Genomic DNA, 22,095 nt, shown 5'->3' with positions numbered 1-22,095 from the left:
AAGCCAATAAAGAGATGTTTAATATATGTATTTATTTAGTGCTTTTTTTTTACTGGCAAGGCTTTTAAAAGTCAGTTTCTTCAAGTGCACCAAAATGTGTGTACACATGGCAGGAAAACCCTAAAAATAATAATAAATACAATCTTATAAATGAACTGCAGTCATCCTCCTTTCCTGCCCCTGCTCTTTTAAAAAGATGCAATTTTACAAACTTCAAATCCTATTTTGTGAACCAAGAACATAAATCACTCAGTATCCTCAATTTAACTGGACACAACTGTGCCTTAAATAAACAAAAATGAAACATCCCTCTTGTGAAATGGTGACAAATAATGAAAATAGTGCAAAGGAACTGTGAGACACATTTTCTGCACATCATATATCTGAGACAGAAAGATTGAAACAGACAACCAACCTAGATATCTTGGGAAGGGGATTTCCACCCGTCAGCCAAACCAAAGCTTGAACGGATGCCTCGACAAACTGCACAAAGAAACAAAGCTGTTTTGCTACCAGTCCGTTTTTCTTTGGAATAAACAACAAAACACTGTAAAGCCATGATTTGATCAACTTTACCATTTAGTTCTGCCTTGATAATCTGTTGGCCGTTACAATTTCATTTGTCGCACTTTATTCCATGTGATGCGCTACTCATGTGCAAATCAGGGAAGCTTGTGTGTCAGGACACAAGAGGTGATCTATTTCTTTCTCTCAGGATCTGGATCTGGAAATTCCACAGAAATCACATTTTGCCAGCTGGGAATGTGTCAGCAGCATTGTGATTCCATGGTAATTCCCTTCAAATAAAGGTTTCTTTCCAGCACAGGTATGTTTGGTATAGAGGAGGGTTTAAGACGCTCAAATAGTTGACTGATTAAAATTCCTGAAGTTAAAGCTCCTTGCTGTTTGATTGGCAATGACATTGCCATTGTGTGCTGCCACAACATAATGCTTTACTGTGTTTACTAAATGTTCCTGCATCTGCTCATCTCTCTCAGACATGTATTTCTTACATATATAGCCAGTAATGTAGCCATATACTGGGTTTTGTTGGAAAATAAAACAGATTTTTTTTTATGTATATACATTCCATTCCTTTGTACATTACGAGTACACCTTGTGATGTACTATTTTATAGTGCTTCATAAGCATTCCTACACACCTGTGCTGTAACGTGCAGGGCTGCAGATGTATGTGCGTCATCACCTCATTTTTCCAGGCCAAGGTATTGCCACCCTTCCAAGGTCAGTGTTTTCTCCTGCGGCTGATAGTGATGATCTCTCTGGCAAAACATTCCTCTTGCAACAGATAATAGGCAGTCCTCAAAGCAAATGTACATACAAAGAGACGTTCGCGATAACCTCTACAATGAAGGCAAACAGAGGTCTGACAGCACCTGAGATAACAGACCGGATGAACAGGAGAGATTCTTTATTTAATGTTGTTCACTTGCAAACAGGCTGTTGCCCACCTCAGGAGGCTCTCCACCCACCAAGATCTCAGTATAAAGGTATTTTTGGTTCCCTGGCTCAAAAAGGAACAAATGTTGATTCAGCTCACAGTTATCTTTGGATATGTGAAAGCCCTATTCTGCATTTTATGAAATACTCGAAATTTGATTTGTTTACACACACTTTGCAGTTACTGATTAAGTATAGATTAATGACAAAGGCTTTGCTTGCAAACATCTGCAAGATAAAATCTTAAGAGATTGATGTGCGTAAAATCAAAATTTTACATAAACAGCTCAGAAACTTTAAATGGGAACAATAATGACCCATGTAAGATTCAGCGACAGTTTCCCTGATTCTCTGGTGATTATGTGCAATAGAGCATTGCAAAAGAACATAAGCAAAGCCAGCAAATGAAATCTGAAAAAGTGTTTCTACTGTTTGCAAAAGCATATTTGATTTGTGCCCTTCTGATGTGCCTCTCAGTTGATTGGCTCTCAGCAGGTGGTGTGATTCTTTTTTGTTTGATTTTTCTCAATAGTGTTGACGTCGTTTACAAATATTGACTTGATCAAGAGTGAGTAATTCAGGCTTCATGACTGAGACTTTTAATACTGACGAGATGTGTGGTTTTAAAAAAAAGATTTTCTGTGGCCAATAAACCTGTTTATTTTATTTTGTCTTCTTTTTAGATTTTTATTTTTACATTTGAAAATACACTTTCCCTTCAGCAGCGATGGTCTACTGTGCTGAATGTGAATTTCACATCAATTTCGCATCTCGCTGACACACAAATGAAACCTAGGATTGTTCGAATTTCCTCACAACGTGAAAGTGGGGCTCTTGTGTGTGGTTCTGGCGTGGTTCCCCAAGTTGCCCAATTACCAATCGAGCTGTCACACTGATGAATCAACAGAAAAGCCTGTTATTGCCTACGCTGCGTCAGCACCCCCTCATTGCATTACACACTTCCGTATGAGGCGTGATTTCCTCCTCTCTATCTGCTTTGTTTCCTGGCAGAGGAGTAGAAAGGGAAGACCGTGGGTTGGCTGTGTAGGCCAGATTGTATGAGGGTGGTGGTGTGTTTGCTGTGTCATGTGGCAGTACACTGCCTCTTCTGTTCGTGGTGGCGTGGTGTGCCGCCTCAGCTGCCTGGTGAAAAAAAACAGGCTTTTAGTGCTACGAATTGTGAGCAGCCGCTACCTGATAATGGTTGATTTTCCTTTTTTTGTGCGTGTTCAAGGTCTCTGCCAGTAGAGTGGTGAAATACTCTTGAGAAAACTGTGTTGTAGTAAGAGTGAATTGACTCCCACTGATTTGTCATGATGTGACGTATGAATGACAGTAAGTGAAATTCTCTGCCAATTATTGTAATTGACTATTGCAGTCATTCTCCCGAAGAAAAAGGAGAGGCAGATTTTTAGCATAATAGCCATGCATTTTTAAGTTCAGCTGTTTTTCATATAAGGTTGGTCATATAATTGTATTCAACCAATATAGGAACAATTTATAAATCATCTGAATTTCAGTCTTAAAAATGCCCAAAACAGGACATTTTTCTCCCCCAACATTGCTATGATCTATGTTATGTGTATGCTATGTACCTTTACTTTTTAGACACACAGTACCACAATCCTTTCAGTACTTTCTCAAGATCACTTCATATATTTGCAATAACAGGTACCCTAGCTCAAACCAAGCTTTTGACATAAACATATTGCCTAAAATCACAACCTTTCTGGAGCATAATCCAATTTGAAAACACGCCAGGTAGTCATGTGGAAATTCAGTCATCCAGTATGACTACAATGTTACTTAAGGCAATTTGAACTTTGGCCTTATGGCTTTGGTCAGATGACCGTACAGTAATATGTGTGCGTGCCATTTGTTGCCGCAGTTGTCGCCTGATGGTGAGGGGGGAGGTGAGAGACTCGGCCCTTCATTAGCTGCATGCACAATGCTGGGTTAAAATGATCTCTTTCCTGCTGTGACATTAGAATAAAAGCCACCAACTGAGCAGTTGACTGGCCCTCTGTGTCACTGGCCTCAGATTCCTTTCATAAGAATGTGAATAATTGCCAACTGGTTTCCCTGCTCATTATGATTCATGAGATTAAAGTTATTGAACTTTTATATAATATAATATAAAGGCCTAGATGTAAGATTTATTTATCAAAGCCACATGAGCATTTTTGGTTACTGTTAATCATATTAGATCAGGTCTAAAACATATAGTTCTCCTTTCATACAATAAAATTCAGCTTTCTGGTTGTGGGTGTAAAGCAGTATGTAAACAGTATTAGCTACTGCCCCACCCTGTGTATCAGGACAGTCATTTTCTCCACAAGATTAAGAATGGTGTGATATGACACAAGAAAAACTGTTAATTGTTAGACCACCTCGTGTTTTTCCCATGTTGTTTACACGTGAAATGCTAAATCCACATGTTAATTATTGATTTTGAAAAAAGAAAAAAGGCCCACACTAGCACAATAATAACCCAGGCCCAACCTTTCACAAGTCTCAAGAAGGGGACTACCCAGATACCATATACGGTAATGGGCGGTCGGTGAAAGCCAACTACCTCGTTCTGATTGGACAATCGGTCTGACATGACCGTTTTTTCCCCAGTCGTCGCCGGCGCTGATTGGTCGGCCGACTTGGTCCGATTTAAGCTCATTATCTTAATCAGCCGTAGATGAAGTGAGGAGAGAGATAGAGAGAAAAAAAAGCAGAAGCCAAACAAGAACGGTGGAGTTTGGCGTGGACCGTCGTTTCTACACGAACCGACGACCACTGGCGGAGGGAAGAATGCTTGAAAACAAGAGGGAAAGATTGAAAACCTTCCTCAGGAAGATCGACGAGAAGGCCATCGTGAGAATCAAGCACTTCATGAAAGAGAGGTGAGCAGAATGGATGTGGCTAGCTGAACCGCTATCTGCCGGTGAGCAGCATCAACAGGGTGGATGCTAACGGTTAGATAGCGTTTCTTTGATGACACCGACCTGTCCGATACTACTTGAATTGTTTAAATCATGTTAATGTGCTTCTTAAAACAGAAAGAAGAGATGTTTTTCAGGAATGTATTTTAACTGAAATAACGTTAATCAAGGGAAGAATAGGTCTGTCAGCCAGTGGGTAGCTAGATAATGCTAGCATGCTAGCTATCCGCCTAGCTGAAGATATGCTGGCATTTAAATGTACTTAAGATAACATTACAGTGATATATTCACTGACACTTAATTATACTGGAATGAAACCGTATAAACAGTCGTTGTTGGTCTCGGAATTAATAAAGAAAAACATTTTTAGACTGGCTGTTAGGAGCATTTTTGCCATATTACTGTATTAGCACAACCAACACTGAAGACTCTACACTGTTCTCGTATTTGAGTCTACGTTGTTGGCTTAGCTGACGTTAATCAGTCATCAATTAAGCTGTTAATGACCTAAACACCTGACATCAGTGATATAGCATGTTTAGACAATCCAGACTAAAATGCTTTCCAGTAAAATGTGTTTACTTGTAAGCAGGATGGTTGCCAATCATATGGGAAATGCTTCCTGGAAATGCAATACTCAAAATTAGTAAGGGATATTGGGATAATTAAGTTTTTCACTTAATTGTTTATTTTGTGAATATTTTTGGTCCCCAAAAATAATGGGACACATTACATTTGTCTTGTATTGCATTTCCATGCACACATATCCCAATATCCCTAACTAAATTTGAGTAGTGTATTTTCATGGGTTTTAATTCTTAAATCTAGTTCAACATTAGGCTTTTCTGTGAAATGTTTGTACAGATATATTGCAGGAGAGCTGATGTCTAGCCTTTTGTTTATTTTCCCATCGAGCCATTTCCAAGAACACAATGATTGACCCACATTGGCTCCATAAAGTGTGGCGTTACTCTGTGTGTGTGTTGTTTGTGTCACATAGCTATTCCGGGCAGCGTAAATAAAAAGGCATTACATGTGGTACAGTGGCATAAAGGAAAGCTAGTCCAGATCTGGTTGGTTCTTAATCTTGCCTGGGCCTCCTGCTCAGAAACCATGACTTCATCCACTGGCCTATGTGGGTCAGATTGACATCACTTTTTGTCCTAACGTCGTGATCATGGATGATCCAGCCTTGTTGGGATCTAGAGCGGACCAGCCTGGCAGAAGCGCTTTTATGCACTCGCACTCTTTTAAACATGTACACACATATTGTGTTCCCCTATATCCCAAGGGAAACGCGCACACGCTTGTCACACATGGGATGAGCAAGTGTATGTTTTCTCAGAAAAGTCTATTTTTAGCTCCCATGAGTCGACCACAGGTGGTACGTGGTGTTATATAAATGCTTCCTGTTTCTCACTGTCAGTACGCATCGTCCTCTGAGGTTTGCCTTTCACTCTCCTCCCCATAGATAGCCATTTGAGGGGTACACAAGTCCTGCCAATCAGACTTGGCCTTCTGGTTATCAGTATAGCTATGATGTGTCTGTAGTACGGTATGTGGGGGGATTATCTGTTTCCACAACACACACATACTGTGTATGTGAGAACGTTGTGACAGTGTTGGGCCTCAGTGAGCATCTAACCGTAGTCATTTTACCCGCTCTCGAACTCGTCTCTTTCCTCTTTGTATACCTATATAAGAAGTGTTGCAAAGTAGGCAAACAGTTGAAGGTAGCACATACACCCTTAACACCGAAAACCTACTCTCTAGCTCATTGTTAGTCTGTTTGCACACAGGTTAGCAATGCATGCAGTGGCAAAATATGAATAGCCTTGTTTCAATGGGGAAGAACCTGGTATAGCTGTACAGCTTGTTAAGATGGAGCAGCCTGGAATAGGCTGGGTGGGGCAGCTTTGCAGGCGTTCTGCTGGCTCCAGGAAGATGTTCCCAGGACAGAGCTGTGGGCAGTGAAGACGTGTAGGTCTAAATTATGAGATGTGGTCCAGGCGTAGAGGAAAAGCTCAAGTTAGAGGATGAAAACCACATCTGCAGGACTGTTCATCGCTTAATGGAAGGTTTCTACTAACCAGCTGGTCACGGTTGAAGTTATGTGTTGCCTCTCTCAGTCTGGTGCTAATGACCACCTCTCTGCCCTCGTCACAGAGCCAAGAAAAAGGCTCTACTCTTCTTCACTGTTTCACCTTTTGGTACTCACAGTAGCCTGATGAATTCCACCTAAAAAGTAGTTGCCATAGGTCAGTCTAATTTCAGACACACAAGGCTTTATGGAGGCTTATCTGAACACTTGCCAGTGTGCTGTTCAGCTTTGAATAGCAGCATAACATTCGATATGGTACCTTGCTGACAGAATGTCCTTTCTTTGTGCATGAAAGACTGTGTATGTATGTATTTTAATAGTATCTTGATCTCAAGATAATCCTAGTCCTTTGGAAAGTAGGAACAGTGCCTTGGCTTCACAGTGTCAAGGTAACACCCCCCCCCCCCCCCCCCCCAAAAAAAAAAAAGAAAAGTGTACTCTGTACAGTGCACTCTTCTCAGAAAAGGTTTCACCCTCAGGAGAGTCTCTCTCTACCACCGCACTGCACTTTGTTCCTGCCATCCATACAATGCATCAGCGAATTTATTTATTTTTATATTTATTTTTTATCATGTGAAAGATACCATGGACTTTCTGCACTTTTCTAACACAGTACAAACTCAGTCTGGATACACAATTAAAGAGAGAAACTCCTTAATCCAGATTGTTGTGGCTAAATGACTTTTAATTACAAATTAATTGAATTGACATAAACAAATGATCTATTTATGGACTCGGAAGTAAACTCATGGGCAGAAGGTACTCAGCAGGGAGTTACGTATTGGAGAAATCACCTGCTGTCGACTTCTCCTTGATACAAGGATGAACCCTCCTGCTCATTGTATTTCAGCTGTTCACTATAATTTTGGATTTGACTGTTCGTCCATACAACCTGCTGACTCCAACAACATTCTATTGCAGATTCAATTCAAGCGCTCCTTGTATACAGTCGAGTGGCCTCCTTTTTAACGATTTTTTGAGTCAGGTGAGATTTCCAGCCACCTTCCCCGCTGCTCACATGCCCAGTCGCTGAAAGTACTCTGAGGCGCCTAGAAGAAAGACCCCCTCTGTCTCTGAGCCTAGCACAGGGGAAGTGGAGGGAGCTGCTGCGTGCACAAGGCCGCATGACTTCCCACTCAAACACACGCACACTTATTCTGTAACGCATGCACACAGACACACTCTCTGTTCCACTTGGCAAACACACACACATTCAGTTGCAGACTGCAGACTGAGCCCTGGCACGGCTCCACAGACTGCATGTTATTTTGCCATGACCACTGGCTCACGTCCCTGCCCTTCTTGACTGCTCTATTGAAACTCACACACATACATGTACGCGCACACATAATACCTTTTAATCCACAGATACTTTGGGTTGTCTTTAATGTTAACATTTTTGGCAGTTATTTTTTTACTTCTGGTTATTAATCAAAAGCAGTTATCATGCAGTAGGCCAAATTTATCTAAATCCTGAAGAACAGTGAAATTTGTTTTGTTTTGGCATGCTGTGCTAAAACTAGATTAACACAGATTAGGACTCTTAGACGCTGTGCTGCGTAGTTTGGTTTGCAAAAACTTTTTTAAATGTCCCATTTGGCTCAATAAAGCACAGCTGCAACAATCTGTCTGTTTGCTTTGGACTAAACTGGTTTGGATTGAATCATGGTTAATCAGCACACGGCTCTCCAGAAGATGGTGCTGTCACACTGTATGGTTCTGCAAATTCACAGCTGATCTCAGATATTTCACATATGTAACTTGATTCAGCCTCACATGTGTGACCCCAGGGCTCATTTTGTTACGGCAGCAATGTTGTCTGTGGGAAAGCTTTACACAAGCATTCTATACAGAAGCAATTTTGTCTTGAGGGCAATTGGACTGAAGACTGGGTGACGTACTGCTGACGTCCACAGCGCGACTCCTGGGATCATCTGTCTCATCTCGGGACAGCAAATGAAAGCATCACAACTCTGTACTCAGAGGAGCTCTTCTGGTGGCTGGAATGTCCTGTGCTGGAGTAATTGGGCCCCCATTTTGACTTTAGCTTGTTGATGGTGATTTAAAGAAGTAAAATAATTGAATTGTAAGATTAGTTTTTTAATCATTAAAGGCCAGTGTCAGCCCTTGTACACATTTTATTTTGTGCAATTTAGTATCTGTCAGTCCAACATACCACTACAGTTCAGTTGAAGTTTGGAGCACAACAAACTTTTTTGTGTATCTATACTCTTTATAGAGTAGTTGTCCAATTTAATGATAGGAAGACTATTTTTAAACTGCTATCTAACTGCACTGCACCTCCACAAAATGATTACGCAAGTCTTATCTGTAGATATAATGTAGAGTGGTGAACACAAGGTAGAATTGCTCATGGAAAAGCTTATACACAGGCAGGGTATACTGAGTTTATTGTGTAACTTGGTGAATGAATAATTATCACCTTTTGGCTGCTTATCAGGGCTATGATTCATATATGCCCTCCGTTCCACTGAATTCAATAAAAAAATAGAAACCTCTGGCCATCCATCGCCTGCTTAAATGTCGTGGGAGATCTCCTGTGGTATAGGTGTCAGCATTCTGCAGCATTTAATTTGCTTGATTAAGATAATCAAGGCTAAAGGATAAAACCGCAGCCTGTTGAGACTTTGACATCAATGAATGGCCTGACATTGACCGTTTTATATTGTTGGTACACAGGTGTACAATATGGTGAGCAAGCAGGAGGTTTCACTTTCAGGCCCAAGAGCTCCAAGAGGCCACATGGCTGTAGACGGGATCAAACCTGTGCCATTCTGATTATGGCGAAATCTTTTTATTACAGCCTTAACAGCCTTATCTCTGTGTGCATCCTGTATCTCAACGGCAAGAGGTTTACAGTAAAAAGAGGACAGGTGGTGTTTAGATTGGAGAAGTAGGGAGTGATATATGGTGGCTAAATTAGAACTGATGTTGCGAGTGCGCTTGGACTTTATCTGTCTGATTGAGTTTCCCGGGTGGTGATGTCATAGGGTTAGAAATAGACTATTGATGAGCAGCGGCTCTCAGCTGAGGTTTGTGAATGAATCAAGCACGAGCACACTACATTTATTTCATATATTCTGAGCATTTCTATTTTCCCTCCAGTCAAGCACAAATATTCTCGTGTGTGACGGCCCCATTTACACCATCCAAACAGAGTGTGAGCTAACTATTGTCATGCACATTGCTGTGGCTACTTTTCAAGCCATCAACTTGTTGTTATTGAGAATAGGCCATTGAATGTTGTTGTTAGGCCCTCTAAACTGAGAATAACCTGGCAATGTTTCTCTCACGCCCCACATTTCCACCGTTTACCCCCCACTGTTACAGCTGTTTATCCATGGCAACACAGGCTGAGACATACTCGGAAAGGACAAAGCTCAGGAGGGCTTGAAACCCCCCCTAACCAGTCTTTTTTGTTACTCTTTCCTGCTTTGACTTTCTGGCACTATCTTCATGTTAAGCTGTTGGGTGGTTTACAACGTTGCATTAAAGCAGACCTTTACACCCTTTTGATTTGACTGTAGAAGCTCTGGGTCTAAGTGCAAACGGTACAACTGCCATAGTCGCTCATTTGGCTGCCTCGACCAGCAGTGGCTACGAGCTTTAGCAGTTTATGGAAAGCGTGTAGAGAGAACTGTTTTGGAACATGGTGAGAGGGAACGGCTTGTCTAACCAACAGGATGCAATGGCAAATTCTCAGCGCTCAAAGGAATGGGGAAGGTAAGGCGAGCGACTGTATCTAGTTTCTGATCCCAGCTAGCACTTCTCAAACTGTCTCAAATGTGGCAGGCTTAAGTTGAGCAACATTGTAGTAAATATAGGCAAAATGTTGGGCTGTGTTTTCTCCCTTTTTTTTGTAAAACTAAACCAGGCTACATGTTTTTTTTTCTCTCCCGCCAACCTGTTAGAGAGGGTATTAAGTTTGTTAAACTTTATAGCCGTGCTTGTATCATGTGGTCACCTGTCTCATATCTCTGCTTCAAATGAGTAATCTCTTAAAATCAGCAGCCTATTTTCAATAGAGCCTCTGTTAATCCAGGAAAACGTGTTTGCATAGTAGTGGTCGCTGATCTGAGCTGATGATCATTGAGACTGTGATGAATTGATTTCTCTGGTGTCTTAAGATAGTACTTGAACAAATTCAGATAAAGATATTGATCAAACTAATGTATTTGTCAGTAATGTCTATAACGTGGAACATGTCATCATGTGAGGTGGCTGTTTGTGCTGTAGTTTTTTTCCTTTTTCTATCCCACTTAGACAAATTGTACTCTGGAACATGTCCAGATAAATAAGCCTCCACAGCCTTGTGCGTGCCTGTTTTAATCCACTGCTGCAGAGAATTTGATATGCCTATACTTCGTTTGAAATGTAAGGCATGATCAGCCTAACATTGGTTTTGTCGGCTTGTTTTTGATATTGTGCACCAACATTGAAGTAGGTCAGAGGTCAAAACCTCCCCTTGGCCATTACAGGTAGGCCACCGCCTGCTTCGTAAACACAAAGTGGTCATTTGGAAACACCAGTTTTATGAAGTAAGCAGGTCATTTTATGATGAGGTTTTTTCCACATTGTAACCTTTTTAAGTAATAAATTTTTTACACTGGTTACTGTCACGCACCTATTCACCCTTTATGACTTTGGCCTTGAACTCTTTTGAATGCTGTCAGGCTGAGTCCATTTAGACGGGCTTGAAATGTAGTTTTCACACAAACATGAATGATATTAGATTGTTAGGTCAGATGTTTCTGAACACACACATTTTAACCGTCTAGTATAAAGACTGGCTTAAATTTCTGCAATAAACATTATGCACATTAAGTCTGAGTAGCTGAATGCCAGACTGTCAGTGTATTGACATGAACGGCAGAGACATGATGTTAATGAGGGTGCAGATAATTGTAGTCTGGGTTCTTTCATCAGAGCAAGACAGTCATCGCCAACTATTTATAACCAAATAATATTGGTAGTATTTCAAGAAATGAATACCAAACATTTGCTGTTGCAGCCCTGTAAGGGACTTTACTGTTAAAATATCAGTAAAATCCCATTTCCAAGCTTCTGGCGGAAAAGTGCAACCATTGGCCTTAGGGTAATTTTAAAAAAAAAATTTGACTGCTCTACAGATAAATAAGTCATTCTGAAACAGCTGATAAGTGCTGGTGGCTTCCTGCGTTTTAACAGGAAGCACCTTCACCATGACCCTGTTAATGGTTACGGTTAGTCCTGAGTAAAGAGAGGAAGTTGTTGAGAAATTCAAACAGTTTATAGTCTTTGAATACTGCCTATATTGCCCTGCCACTTTAACCCCCCTCCTGACCCCATGGGTCAGATGAGCATATTTGAAAACAGACAAAAACCTGGTCAACAGTTCAGCACTGATGAGGAAATTGTGCTCACTGTTTGTTGCCTTTGTTTAAAAACCACCCACAGTAGTGTACTTCCCCCAAAGTGTACAAGCTGCTTTGCATATTATATTTAAAAGTTTGTTATTGTTTCTATGATTACTGCAGAAGAGAACATGTAGGGAGCATCTACATTTAAGATACCAAAATCACTTACACTACTCAACTGGAAAACATGTCTGGATTGGTTGTTAAAGCTCTTGTGCTGATAGGAGGTTATGTGTTGCTGGTCACCATTTAATTGTCAGGAGTACTTACAGGGTAGGCGTGCTGACCTTTATCCCAATTACTCAAGTGAAGAGTTAGAGAAATTGCAATGAGACATAGGTTACAGGCAGGGTAAAAAATTGCACAAACTTCTCAAAGAATGCAGCCTGAAAAAAATCATCTGATCACGAAGTTAGTAGTGCAACAGTTGATGCACTGTAATGAGGATTTATTTTGACATTGTGCTGTAAGTTGTTGAGTGTCCTTTTTTCAAATGTCCTTACAAGTGTTCCTTAAATTTGCAAAGTAAGGTGAGGCTGTGCTGTTTTTTCTATTTCCTTGGTATGATTGCCTGAGGGCAAACATGGGTGGGCCAGTCTTAGCACCTCACAAGTATTTTACTTTCTCATTGCATACTGAGCTGATTTTAAAAAGTCATTATCCTGATTTGCCCTACTAGATCAAATCTCAACAGGACAGGATTTTGATACCGGATAGTGTTTGCCAGTGGAAGATTTTATGGGACGGGCCTTGTTTTCTTAAACATGTCAGTGCCTGTGTTGCGCTCTGTTGATTCTGCATGTGTGTATGTTGGTCTCTTTCATGCTTGTTCGACTCTGGGGGAGTGGTTGAGTTTGACGTCACTCCCTACAGAGTGTCACACCATTCTCTACAAGTGGCTTCCTCTCACGAGCACATTCGTACTTGAACACAGCAACAGCTTTTCTGGCAGGATGTGGTGAAGGACTATAACCTTAACATAACATTAAGAGGATTTAATCTTTTGTCGGGCTTTTTTAATATCTTGGAGTCTTTTATTTTCTAACCCCTCAGCTTTGATGGCTTGAGGCCAGTTGATATAGCTTACAGATAATAGAACGTTTTGATTTTTTTTTTTTTTTCCTATAACAAAAGAAATGCCTACCGTCAGTAGGTATATCAGTTTTCGTTCATCAAAGCGATTTAAATTCACCAGGTAAGGTGATCTTTGTTGTTGCTCTTGAGTAGTTTTGTTTAAGCAGAGTTGTTGTTTTTTCACCTGAGACGGAAGTTTGATTCAGTCAGCTCGTCTGGCATAGTGTCATATTTGTCCTGTATCGTCATTGTTTCATTTACAGTTTAGAGTCATGTCACTGGCATCGTTAGTTTTTCAATGAATTTTAATGGCTCGTTTGTTCCTGGTCAGGGACTGGCCATGGCCTTGATGGCGCACATTTGCTGTAGTAAATCCTGCAACCTTCCCTCTAAAACAGTTTGTGTTATTGCAGTTTTATTGTAATGGTATAGGAGTGAGTTGTCAGTTTTAGAACATCGGCCTGCCTTGAAATACTTGTAAAGCAGCCACAGCGCTGACGTAACTCATATCAATCAAACTGTCTGGAAAGCGGTTACATTTCCAGCAACTCATAAAGATAAGCTCATTGTCTGCCAAATGTCAGTCCATTCGTCATAGTTTTTTTTATTTCAAGTAGAAATGGAGTGATTTAGTTTATAGTACCCTTTTAAACAATCATTGACAACTTGACAAATCCCAAACCCAAGTCAGTGTAAAACCTGAGATGTGCAGTTAAAATGCAGATTGTTCTTTGAGGCTAGATGACTACACTGTGGAGAATCCAGGAGACAGGCCTCTTGTCTGAAAATTTATGTTTTTAGAGTTTAATAAGTGGGTGCACATTTTTGTGCTTCTAATATTCATAAAGTATTGAAATTGCAAATAATCGTGCTGAAACTCCACATGCCCATTGTATGTGTACATGACTATCATTTGTAAACCAATATTTTGCACATTGCTAAATGTTTTATTTCCTCTCATATCCAGCAGCTACCCAGTAGAGGGCAGTGGTGGCGGGCTGCCAGCCAAAGTGAAGAAAAGCAGGAGTAGCTTAAGCAATGGCAGCATCAAGAAGGCGGAGACGAGGAAAGCGTTGAGCTTGGAGGCGGCCCAGCTCGAGATCCAGCAACAGCACAAAACCCTCACCAGACAAGTAGCTATCAGGTAAGATTGACTGAAAGCATGGGAATTGCACAAAATGCCATAAGATGTCAGCAGCACCTGGAGGAAAATACTCCCAAGTGTCTAAAATTCCTCTCAATCCTTAAAGATTTGAAAGATTGATATAACCCTTTACTCTTAATCTATATGTGACGAAAACTGTATTTCTCAGTCTTGAAAGGCACGAAAATAACACATTGATGTAGTGGAGAATCACAGCTTTTCTGAACATGTATCACAAGACCTGACCTAGCTCTCAGCTGCTGTTCAGTCGTGACACACACATGACTGCACAGCCGTTGCGTACTGGCTGTGTTCTCACATGATTCAAATATGTGAGGTAGATTGGTGATATTTGTTGGTTTAAAGAACACTAGTCATCCCTGGTGCTGCCTACGTGACAGCGTGATAACCCAGCCATTTTTAGCGTATATCATTTTTGGATTGAAAAACTTCAACACTGGCCTATTAAAAGATTGGAATTACAGAGTGGGTATAGTGAACTCTCTCCTACATTACTTTTGTGGGAGTGTTACTGCTTGAAACCTGACATCAATGTCAAAAAAACAACACTAATAAAATGAAGCACTGTTATAAAACCAACTGTGCAAATATATTCAGTAAAAAATCAGCCATTAGGTTTTTAGACTGAGAAGAGAAGCAAATGGATCACTGCAACTCAACACTGTGAATTGTAGTGCCATAACTTGAAAGTGATATACTTTTCTTGTGGTTATGTTCTCAGTTAAAATAATACCTTAGATTCATTTGATTCACTACGCAGTCACTTCATCATGATTGCCGCTGAAAGCTCTGTGACGCTTTAGTTACTCCTGATGTAAACATCAAGTACAAATAATTTCTGTACAATGTCAGACTGCTGATCGTTAGTTGTAGATAACGTTTTCAATTCTGATTGCCTTCATGCTGTTGAAACTTGGTCCTACTTACCAACTATAGCAGGTTTCTTTGGCAACTCACAGGGGATTAGAGAAAGTTGTGATTAAAGTGCAGTTTCCTTTAAAATTGACAGCTGTGCTTTTTGTCTCAGCAGGTCGGAGACGTTTGATGTTGACAGCAGAGGCTTTGAGAGGATGGAGAGCACTGGCACACGAAGTGTAAGTCCTGTTGTCTCTGCGAATGGGTGTATTTGTTGAAAGCTGCTCTTGACAGCTCATTGTCAGCTCATTTCTTCATGTGTCCTGATTTGTTTGCTTTAATCTTCTCTCTTTTAGAGTTTTATGAAGCACAACAAGACATTCCACCAGTTGTTTCCAGACATTCCCAAGAGTGAAGACTTGATACATGGTAGGTTAACAATACTGAAAGAGAGAATGAAAGACTTAATGAAAAAAAAAACACAAAAGTTGAATTGTTCGTGCTCCTCTCCTCTCTCTCCCAGCATACATCTGTGCCCTGCAAAAGGAAGTGCCCTACCATGGTCGGCTGTACATCACTGACTCCAATGCCTGTTTCTACTCCTCAGTTCTGCTTAAGGACACTAAGGTAGGCTACAGCTCTGCCCTGGCTTCTCTTTACTTATTACACTGATAATGATGTTATGATTTTAATCAAATCTAAAATGTTTATTCCATATGATCTCTCAATCTCTTGTAATGATTGTGAATTGAATCTGAAACAGACTTTTCTTGACATTCTCTGACATTTGTGTCTGGGCTCTCTTGCAGTTAGTAGTTCCAGTTTCCTGCATCCACATAGTGAAGAAGCAGAACACAGCTTTGCTGGTTCCCAACGCCTTGTCAATACGCACCACAGAAGGAGACAAGGTCAGTTTCTTACCTTCAGCCCCACACAGCTATATAACGAAACCTAATTAGGCCATACAATCTATTCAATAAGTAGTGATGGTCAAATGTAAGCCTTACTCAATCACTTTGCGTGAGATGTAATCTAATCAAAGACTGAGTCAGTTTTATTGTTCCAAGTTTGCCAGCAGGGCAGATGAGTAATATATTTTTTTTTGTTCCCTCTCATTATTTAGTACCTGTTTGTGTCGCTGCGGAACAGAGAATCCTGTTTTCAGCTGCTGCGTTCAGTATGTCCTCAGATAGAGGTGAGTTCCCCAGGTCAAGTTCAAATGTATTTTATTCAGTTCAATCGTTTGGAAAACAGTACATCAAACTAACACTTTATACTGCACTGTTATCAGGCTGTAAAATACATTGATCTTATATGATACCATTGTTTTGCATTACAAAAACAATTACATTTTCATGTTCTTAACTTTGACATATTTCAACAGTGTGCAATTCTCACAACAGTATATCCAATTTTAGTGGGATCTAGAAATCTATTGATTTTTACAGTCGAAAACAGCAACCTTGCTATTGTAATCTTGACTAAGTACGTGGTTGGAGCATGCAACCTATCAAATCAATTCATCTGAACTAAGGCCATGATGAGATGGTCAGGGCGAAAGTGCCTTGGCAAAAGTACATTTTTAATGTGTAAAATCTAAACATTTTCCCCCGTTACAGGATGGCAGCACAAACAGCAGCCCTGTCTTGTCCTCAGCTGAGAACAGCTTCAATAAGAGCAAACTTGTGGTAAGAGCCTTTTGTTTAAAATGTCATTGAGCGCATTATGTCCCTATAATATTATTTGATTTTTGTAATTACAGGATAGACAAGTTTGTGATGGTTTTTCATTGCTCCCTTATCTTGACAGAACACCAGCCAATCCAGTTTGGATGACAGCTTCGACCAATTCGATTGCTCCGAGTCACAATCTTTACAGGAAGAGCCTCTGCACAGACCACACAGAGGTGAGAGGTCTACACCTATTATTTAATCCTTCACATGATGTTGGAGAGTTCAGAGTAATGCTAATCCTCAGCCGACAACAACTGTTGACAGTTTGTTTTTGTTCTTATTTCTGATTATTTCTGTTCTAACCAGTTGACATGCAACATCCAAGGTAGAATAGCAGGCTAACATGGATTTCGTTTTCCTTTTTCAGAGGCAGAGGCAGTGCCTAATGCAAATGGCTCAGCTTTCAGGAGCCTGCACATGCAGCAGAGCGATAGCTCGTCCTCAGAGACGCTGTCAGTATCAGGTAAGACAACGTTTGGTTACCAGCTCAGGCCTAGAAAACTCTTGGCTGTGGGTGGCTGTTTAGTTATCAAAGTGACTACTAGTGTAGGCAACTGGTCATCATTCTTGGCACTTTGGCGGCTTGAAATACAACGTGGCTTTGTGTTTGATACCCAGATAGACAGATGCTAGCAAATATCAATTTAGAAAGTGTTAGTTAGTTAGCTTCATTTAGCATCTCACTCTGTAATCATCTAGTAGATGATTACAAGTAAAAACTTGCTATAAAATAAATACTCGCTTGTTCAACATGAGAGCCTTGGTATTCATGCTTTGTTTGCATTTCCTTTTCCAGATTCTGGTGGATCGTGGGTTTGGAATGTGACAGAAAAGGCCAAGTCCCTGCTGGTTCAGAGAGAGGCCAGCACCCTCAACACTCTACTCTTCATTTACTTGATTTTGTGAGTACCATTTCTTCTCTATAGTATCTTCTGTCTCCTCCTCTCTTCTCTCTTCCCTCTTTTAATAGATTGCCTCATCTTCCGTTGTGGCAATCTAAATCTGCTTGTCAAAGTTGCACTTCTTTTTTAAACGGCTTAAGAACTTCAGAAACCTGTCCAGTAAAAGTAACAAACTAGGCGATCTTATAGGATGTCATTACATAATGGAAAATTAATTAATTTTGCTTTTGCAAACCAGTTTTTGAATGCTAACAAAAGACACATACAGCATTCACTTAAACTGTATTTTAACCCATTTATTCAAGCTGTGAACTTACTATAAAAATGTCTTAATTAAGTATTTGGCTATCATTGGTTCTGAAATCATTAATATTTATGACAGTGGATAAATGGGCAGTAAATTTGACTTGTCGTATTTTTGAATGTTACAGGGTTGTGCTGCTGCTGCTGTCTTCCGGCTACATTGGTTTACGTATCGTGGCGCTGGAAGAACAGCTGACATCCCTAGGGGCGCTGCCTGAGTTCACCTTACAGAGCGGGTAAGAAGTCTCTTTCAATTTCACTCTTTTATTCTTCACGGCCATCTGTCTCTGAATTTAAGCACATAAAAGCACCTTACAGGCTTGTTGCAATTGAGATAGTAAACTTTGAGACTCTAGTTCACATTTTTCTGTACCAATAAAGACACATTTTGTAAAGTCAGCCTTATTTGCTATGTAGATATAGCAAATATAGGGGGAGTAATGGTATCCTCAGCAGAGAATGAAGTCAGACTCTCTCTGTGTCGTGTAATCTGAGCTTCTCTGTTATCTGTTTTCATAGCTGGGCCAGACATGCATGCATGTTAGTTCATGTGAGCAATTGTGGAGGAAGATAGTTGATAGTTGAGTTTTATTCTCAAATTGTCATGTACTGACGCCTTGAGTTGGTACCTCGCCAGCAAACTATAGTGTTGGTATTTGACGAAGTTGGAATGGAATCAGCAATCGCCTACGTTTTTCCAGAACTGCTGACCACACCTTAAGGGAGAGAAAAGATAGAGGACAGACCTGTTTCTCCAGTAGTTCTTTGTTCCCTGTGACAAACTTTGATTCACGAGAGTCTAAAAAAATAAATGTGTTTTGGTTTTATTAGTTACAGATAGTCACCATGACACATGCTAGAGACACACTAAAAGCATACATAACTGTTGTTTGTTTGCAGAATATACTTATCTTTCTTACTTAGTTATTTAATCTGGTGTTTACTCTGTTGTACAACTGGCTTGGTTCTCTTTCAAGGAAGTGTGGCAGATTAAATCCTGTAATAGATGTTGCCTCGCTGCCAAGTAACTAAATACTTGTGTATTTATTTTCCTCTTTATATGCAGCTCTCAACTGGTTCCCTCCTGTCTCTCCATAGGTACACCCAAGAGACATAACACTCGGTGACTGAAGGAGAGAATGGCTGACTCATGACTGGAGGATTACTTCGGCCTCTTCCAGGAGAAACTTCATGTACTCAGACTGTGCTCCCGACACAGCCTCTGCTGTTGGCTAGAGGAAAAATGGCCAACCTGTGCAATTTCAAAGACAACTTGTTAACTTGAAGGGCTATACTCTCTCTTAGTGCAGTAAGACAAATGGACATGCCACGACGTAGTCACACAGAGCCGAGCCAAAATGCATACACACACTGCCTGGTTGCAGCGTGTCTGTCAATGAAACCAAAGCCAAACGGCTCTAATGTATGTGTGCCACACTAGCCAAGTCGACGGGCACTTTCCCGACAGAACTTGTCCCACATCTGTGAACTTACGTTGTTCATTGTCCTTCATATACGTACTCCTCCCCCTGAGCATGCAGTCTGAATAGGGCTACACCAATCAGCATTAGCCTGCTGTAGTGCTTATTATTGCACCTCAACACCTGAGACGTAGTGCTATGCATAGCCAAAGATGCACACTGTGCACATCTTTTGCATGAGTGCACGGAGATGACTTTTACATGGTTTTCTAACTCTTCTTATTTACCCTTCCATCTCTGGTGGTATGTACAAATCAGTCTTTGTCCTTAAACTGAGCAACTGCCGGGTACTTCTCTTCGACTGGTTCTAATCAGCTGTGGGTCGACATGATGATAGCTGAAATCTCAAAATCAGATCAGCCCATGGAGGCTTGAGACTCTCCAGATGGTCTTATCCTTTCTCTCTTTCTCCAACCAGCAATGATTGCAGTATTACTTTCCTCGTCTTTGGCGTGATTTAAATCAGTTTAATGATCAATGCTCAGAGGTTATTGTTCCCTGCAGTCTCAACTGGATAAATGCATCATCAATGCACAATTATTTAGTACAATAGGACACGAGGAGGTTATCTCATAGGCATCAATGTGTTTTTGTGTACTTTTCTACGACTTTGGTCTTCAAGAGTAGATTTAAAACCTGTCTGGTTTAGATGTCTGATGTACTGTCTGCCAGGACACATAGTGTTAACAAACCTCTCTTTGCCAGGCCTCTTGAGGACCAAGTGGCATTTCTAGCATTTTCAGGTTATTTCAAGTAGCATCAATAATGTATTTCTAACGTTCATGCATGTGTCTGCAATACCGACACTTGGCTGATACTGTATACACATTCTCACTCTTGTCACACGAAGAGGAGAGTGTCAGGTCCAAGGTTTCAACAGCCAAAACAAGTGGTCCCAACAAGAAATTTCAATATGCAACAAATTATTATGCATGGCAAAATGTAATTTATCTTTTTGTGCTGTTTTTAAATGGAGCTTGATGTTTGTGGAGAGAAATTGCGTAAGCAACAAAACAAAAAAAAAAATGTGAGGGGGGGGAAAAAAAATAAGTAATGGCTCAAGCGAGCGAGCGCACTTTAAAGAATGTGTGGTGCCTGTCACGATCCAAGACCCCATGTTTTGGATTGAGAAGAAATGGCAAAGTTGGCGTTTTGTGGTATCTGATGGTGCTAAGACCTTTTTATTAAAAATTGTTTTCACTCAGGGGTGGTGGGCACTACCTGCCACATGGTTTTAGGTCGTCATCTTTTCTTTTGTCATTTCAAAGTGCACGTGATGGGGTTCACATTCTGTACACCTTGGCTTTGGTGATTTCTCAAATGTCCCTTTTCAAACTAACCTGACGATGCATATCCACATCTCAATGATTTAACATCCCCCGTGTTGTGGATCTCTTCTTGACGAGATGAACCAAGTGGGTTTACTTTTGCTACATCCTGTTTAAATATGGTCATTCTCATGTCAAGCTAAGGTTTTTGTCAACCTGCCATACTGTCAGTTCTTATGACCCCCCCACCAGGGGGCAGCACACACACACATCCACTGTCCTTGAATGGACTTGATGCACGAATCTCAATGATGAGGGCAGTATTTGTGTGGTTTTGCACTATTCAAAGTGTTGTAAATAATTTTGTATCAATTGTTAATGTCCTTAATTCTACTATGGTCCTATATATATTTATTTGCATTCTGTGTAATTCAAAGTTGTCTCTGTGAGATGGCTTTCCTATTGTTAAAAATAAATCAAATGTTGCGAAGTAAATAATGTTTTGTGTACTTCCTGTCATTTACTCTTCCCATACATGAAGTGATCAAACAGATGGAGAATGAACTTGATCAGCTAAAGTTTGGGAGAGCATTACACCTCCACCATGAATCAGACCGACTTGAAGTCCTGCATTGAAAATGTTACTTAATTAAAAGTATAAGCAGGAAAACATACTTGAAGTACATAGAGAAATGTTCCCTCTAACACACATGATTATTTTCCTTTTTTCTTAGTCTGTAAATTACTTTTCCATTAAACAATTTGCTTGTTGTTTGTAAAAATACTGAAAGTAGGGAGAAATGTCACAATTACAAATCTTAATTTGTAAATACTAAAGCTGTCAGATAAATTTAATGGAGTAAGAAGTACATTTTTCTCTGAGATGTGCTGGACTACGAGTAGAACGTGGCATGAAATAGAAATTACATTCCACCACTGCTGACTCCGTGCAAAACTTTAAGTGAATACTTTCCTAGTGATTTATACTCTCTTGCCTTTAATATTTCATTGTACCATTACAACTGTAAAACTGTAAAAAAAAAAAAAAAATGTTACTCAGGTCATAGGACATTAAAAAGTGATGTTTTTGCTAAACATTTCTCCTCTAATTCAAAAATATTCTTCAGCTCCAAGCCAAAGAATTCTACGTCTTCAAGCAAACTGCAGCAAGTCCACTTGACTTAGCACTTGTAGACATGGTATTTTTACTCATTGCTTTTTTTCTGTAGATTAATGCAAATTCCATCAAATGACCTAGATTCCCCAAAAGAGTCAATGGTTTAACTTCACTCTGTGACACAGGCCTTACCTTCCAGCAGGGGTTTTTTGTGACACGTTGATGTGGCACACAACCACCATCTAGTGGAGGATGTCTTGTATAGAGACATTGTAGTAGAAAAGAA

The 22,095-nt window shown here is 40.3% G+C and overlaps 1 protein-coding gene across 5 annotated transcripts; it reads left to right on the top strand.

Annotated features, from left to right (window-relative positions):
- The first annotated feature begins 4,133 nt into the window (after positions 1-4,133).
- LOC311258689 (GRAM domain-containing protein 2B) lies at positions 4,134-19,943 on the top strand. Of its 5 annotated transcripts, none has more exons than XM_084355203.1 (13): positions 4,134-4,354; positions 13,956-14,129; positions 15,178-15,244; positions 15,362-15,434; positions 15,529-15,632; positions 15,815-15,913; positions 16,129-16,200; positions 16,625-16,693; positions 16,815-16,911; positions 17,106-17,201; positions 17,535-17,640; positions 18,072-18,179; positions 19,042-19,943. In XM_084355203.1, the coding sequence occupies exons 1-13, from the start codon at positions 4,263-4,265 to the stop codon at positions 19,058-19,060; spliced, it is 1,176 nt and encodes a 391-aa protein (XP_084211329.1). In that variant the 5' UTR covers positions 4,134-4,262; the 3' UTR covers positions 19,061-19,943. The 5 variants fall into 5 exon arrangements, with proteins under 5 accessions (XP_084211329.1, XP_084211330.1, XP_084211327.1 ...); XM_084355204.1 differs by having other exon boundaries at positions 4,135-4,354; positions 15,181-15,244; XM_084355201.1 differs by having other exon boundaries at positions 4,136-4,354; positions 13,953-14,129.
- Positions 19,944-22,095: the final 2,152 nt, after the last annotated feature.

Source organism: Pagrus pagrus, assembly GCF_965226575.1.
Source record: "Pagrus pagrus genome assembly, chromosome: 6".
In the NCBI taxonomy this organism is placed as follows: Eukaryota; Metazoa; Chordata; class Actinopteri; order Spariformes; family Sparidae; genus Pagrus; species Pagrus pagrus.
This window is presented reverse-complemented; position numbering and strand designations above follow the sequence as displayed.

Bases quoted from the DNA above. Each gene is read 5' to 3' on its own strand.
- LOC311258689 (XM_084355201.1), top strand. From the start codon at position 4,263: ATGCTTGAAAACAAGAGGGAAAGATTGAAAACCTTCCTCAGGAAGATC. The intron at 4,355-13,952 runs GTGAGCAGAATG...TCTCATATCCAG, and splicing joins AAGCACTTCATGAAAGAGAG to CAGCTACCCAGTAGAGGGCA. The intron at 15,633-15,814 runs GTAGGCTACAGC...GCTCTCTTGCAG, and splicing joins TTCTGCTTAAGGACACTAAG to TTAGTAGTTCCAGTTTCCTG.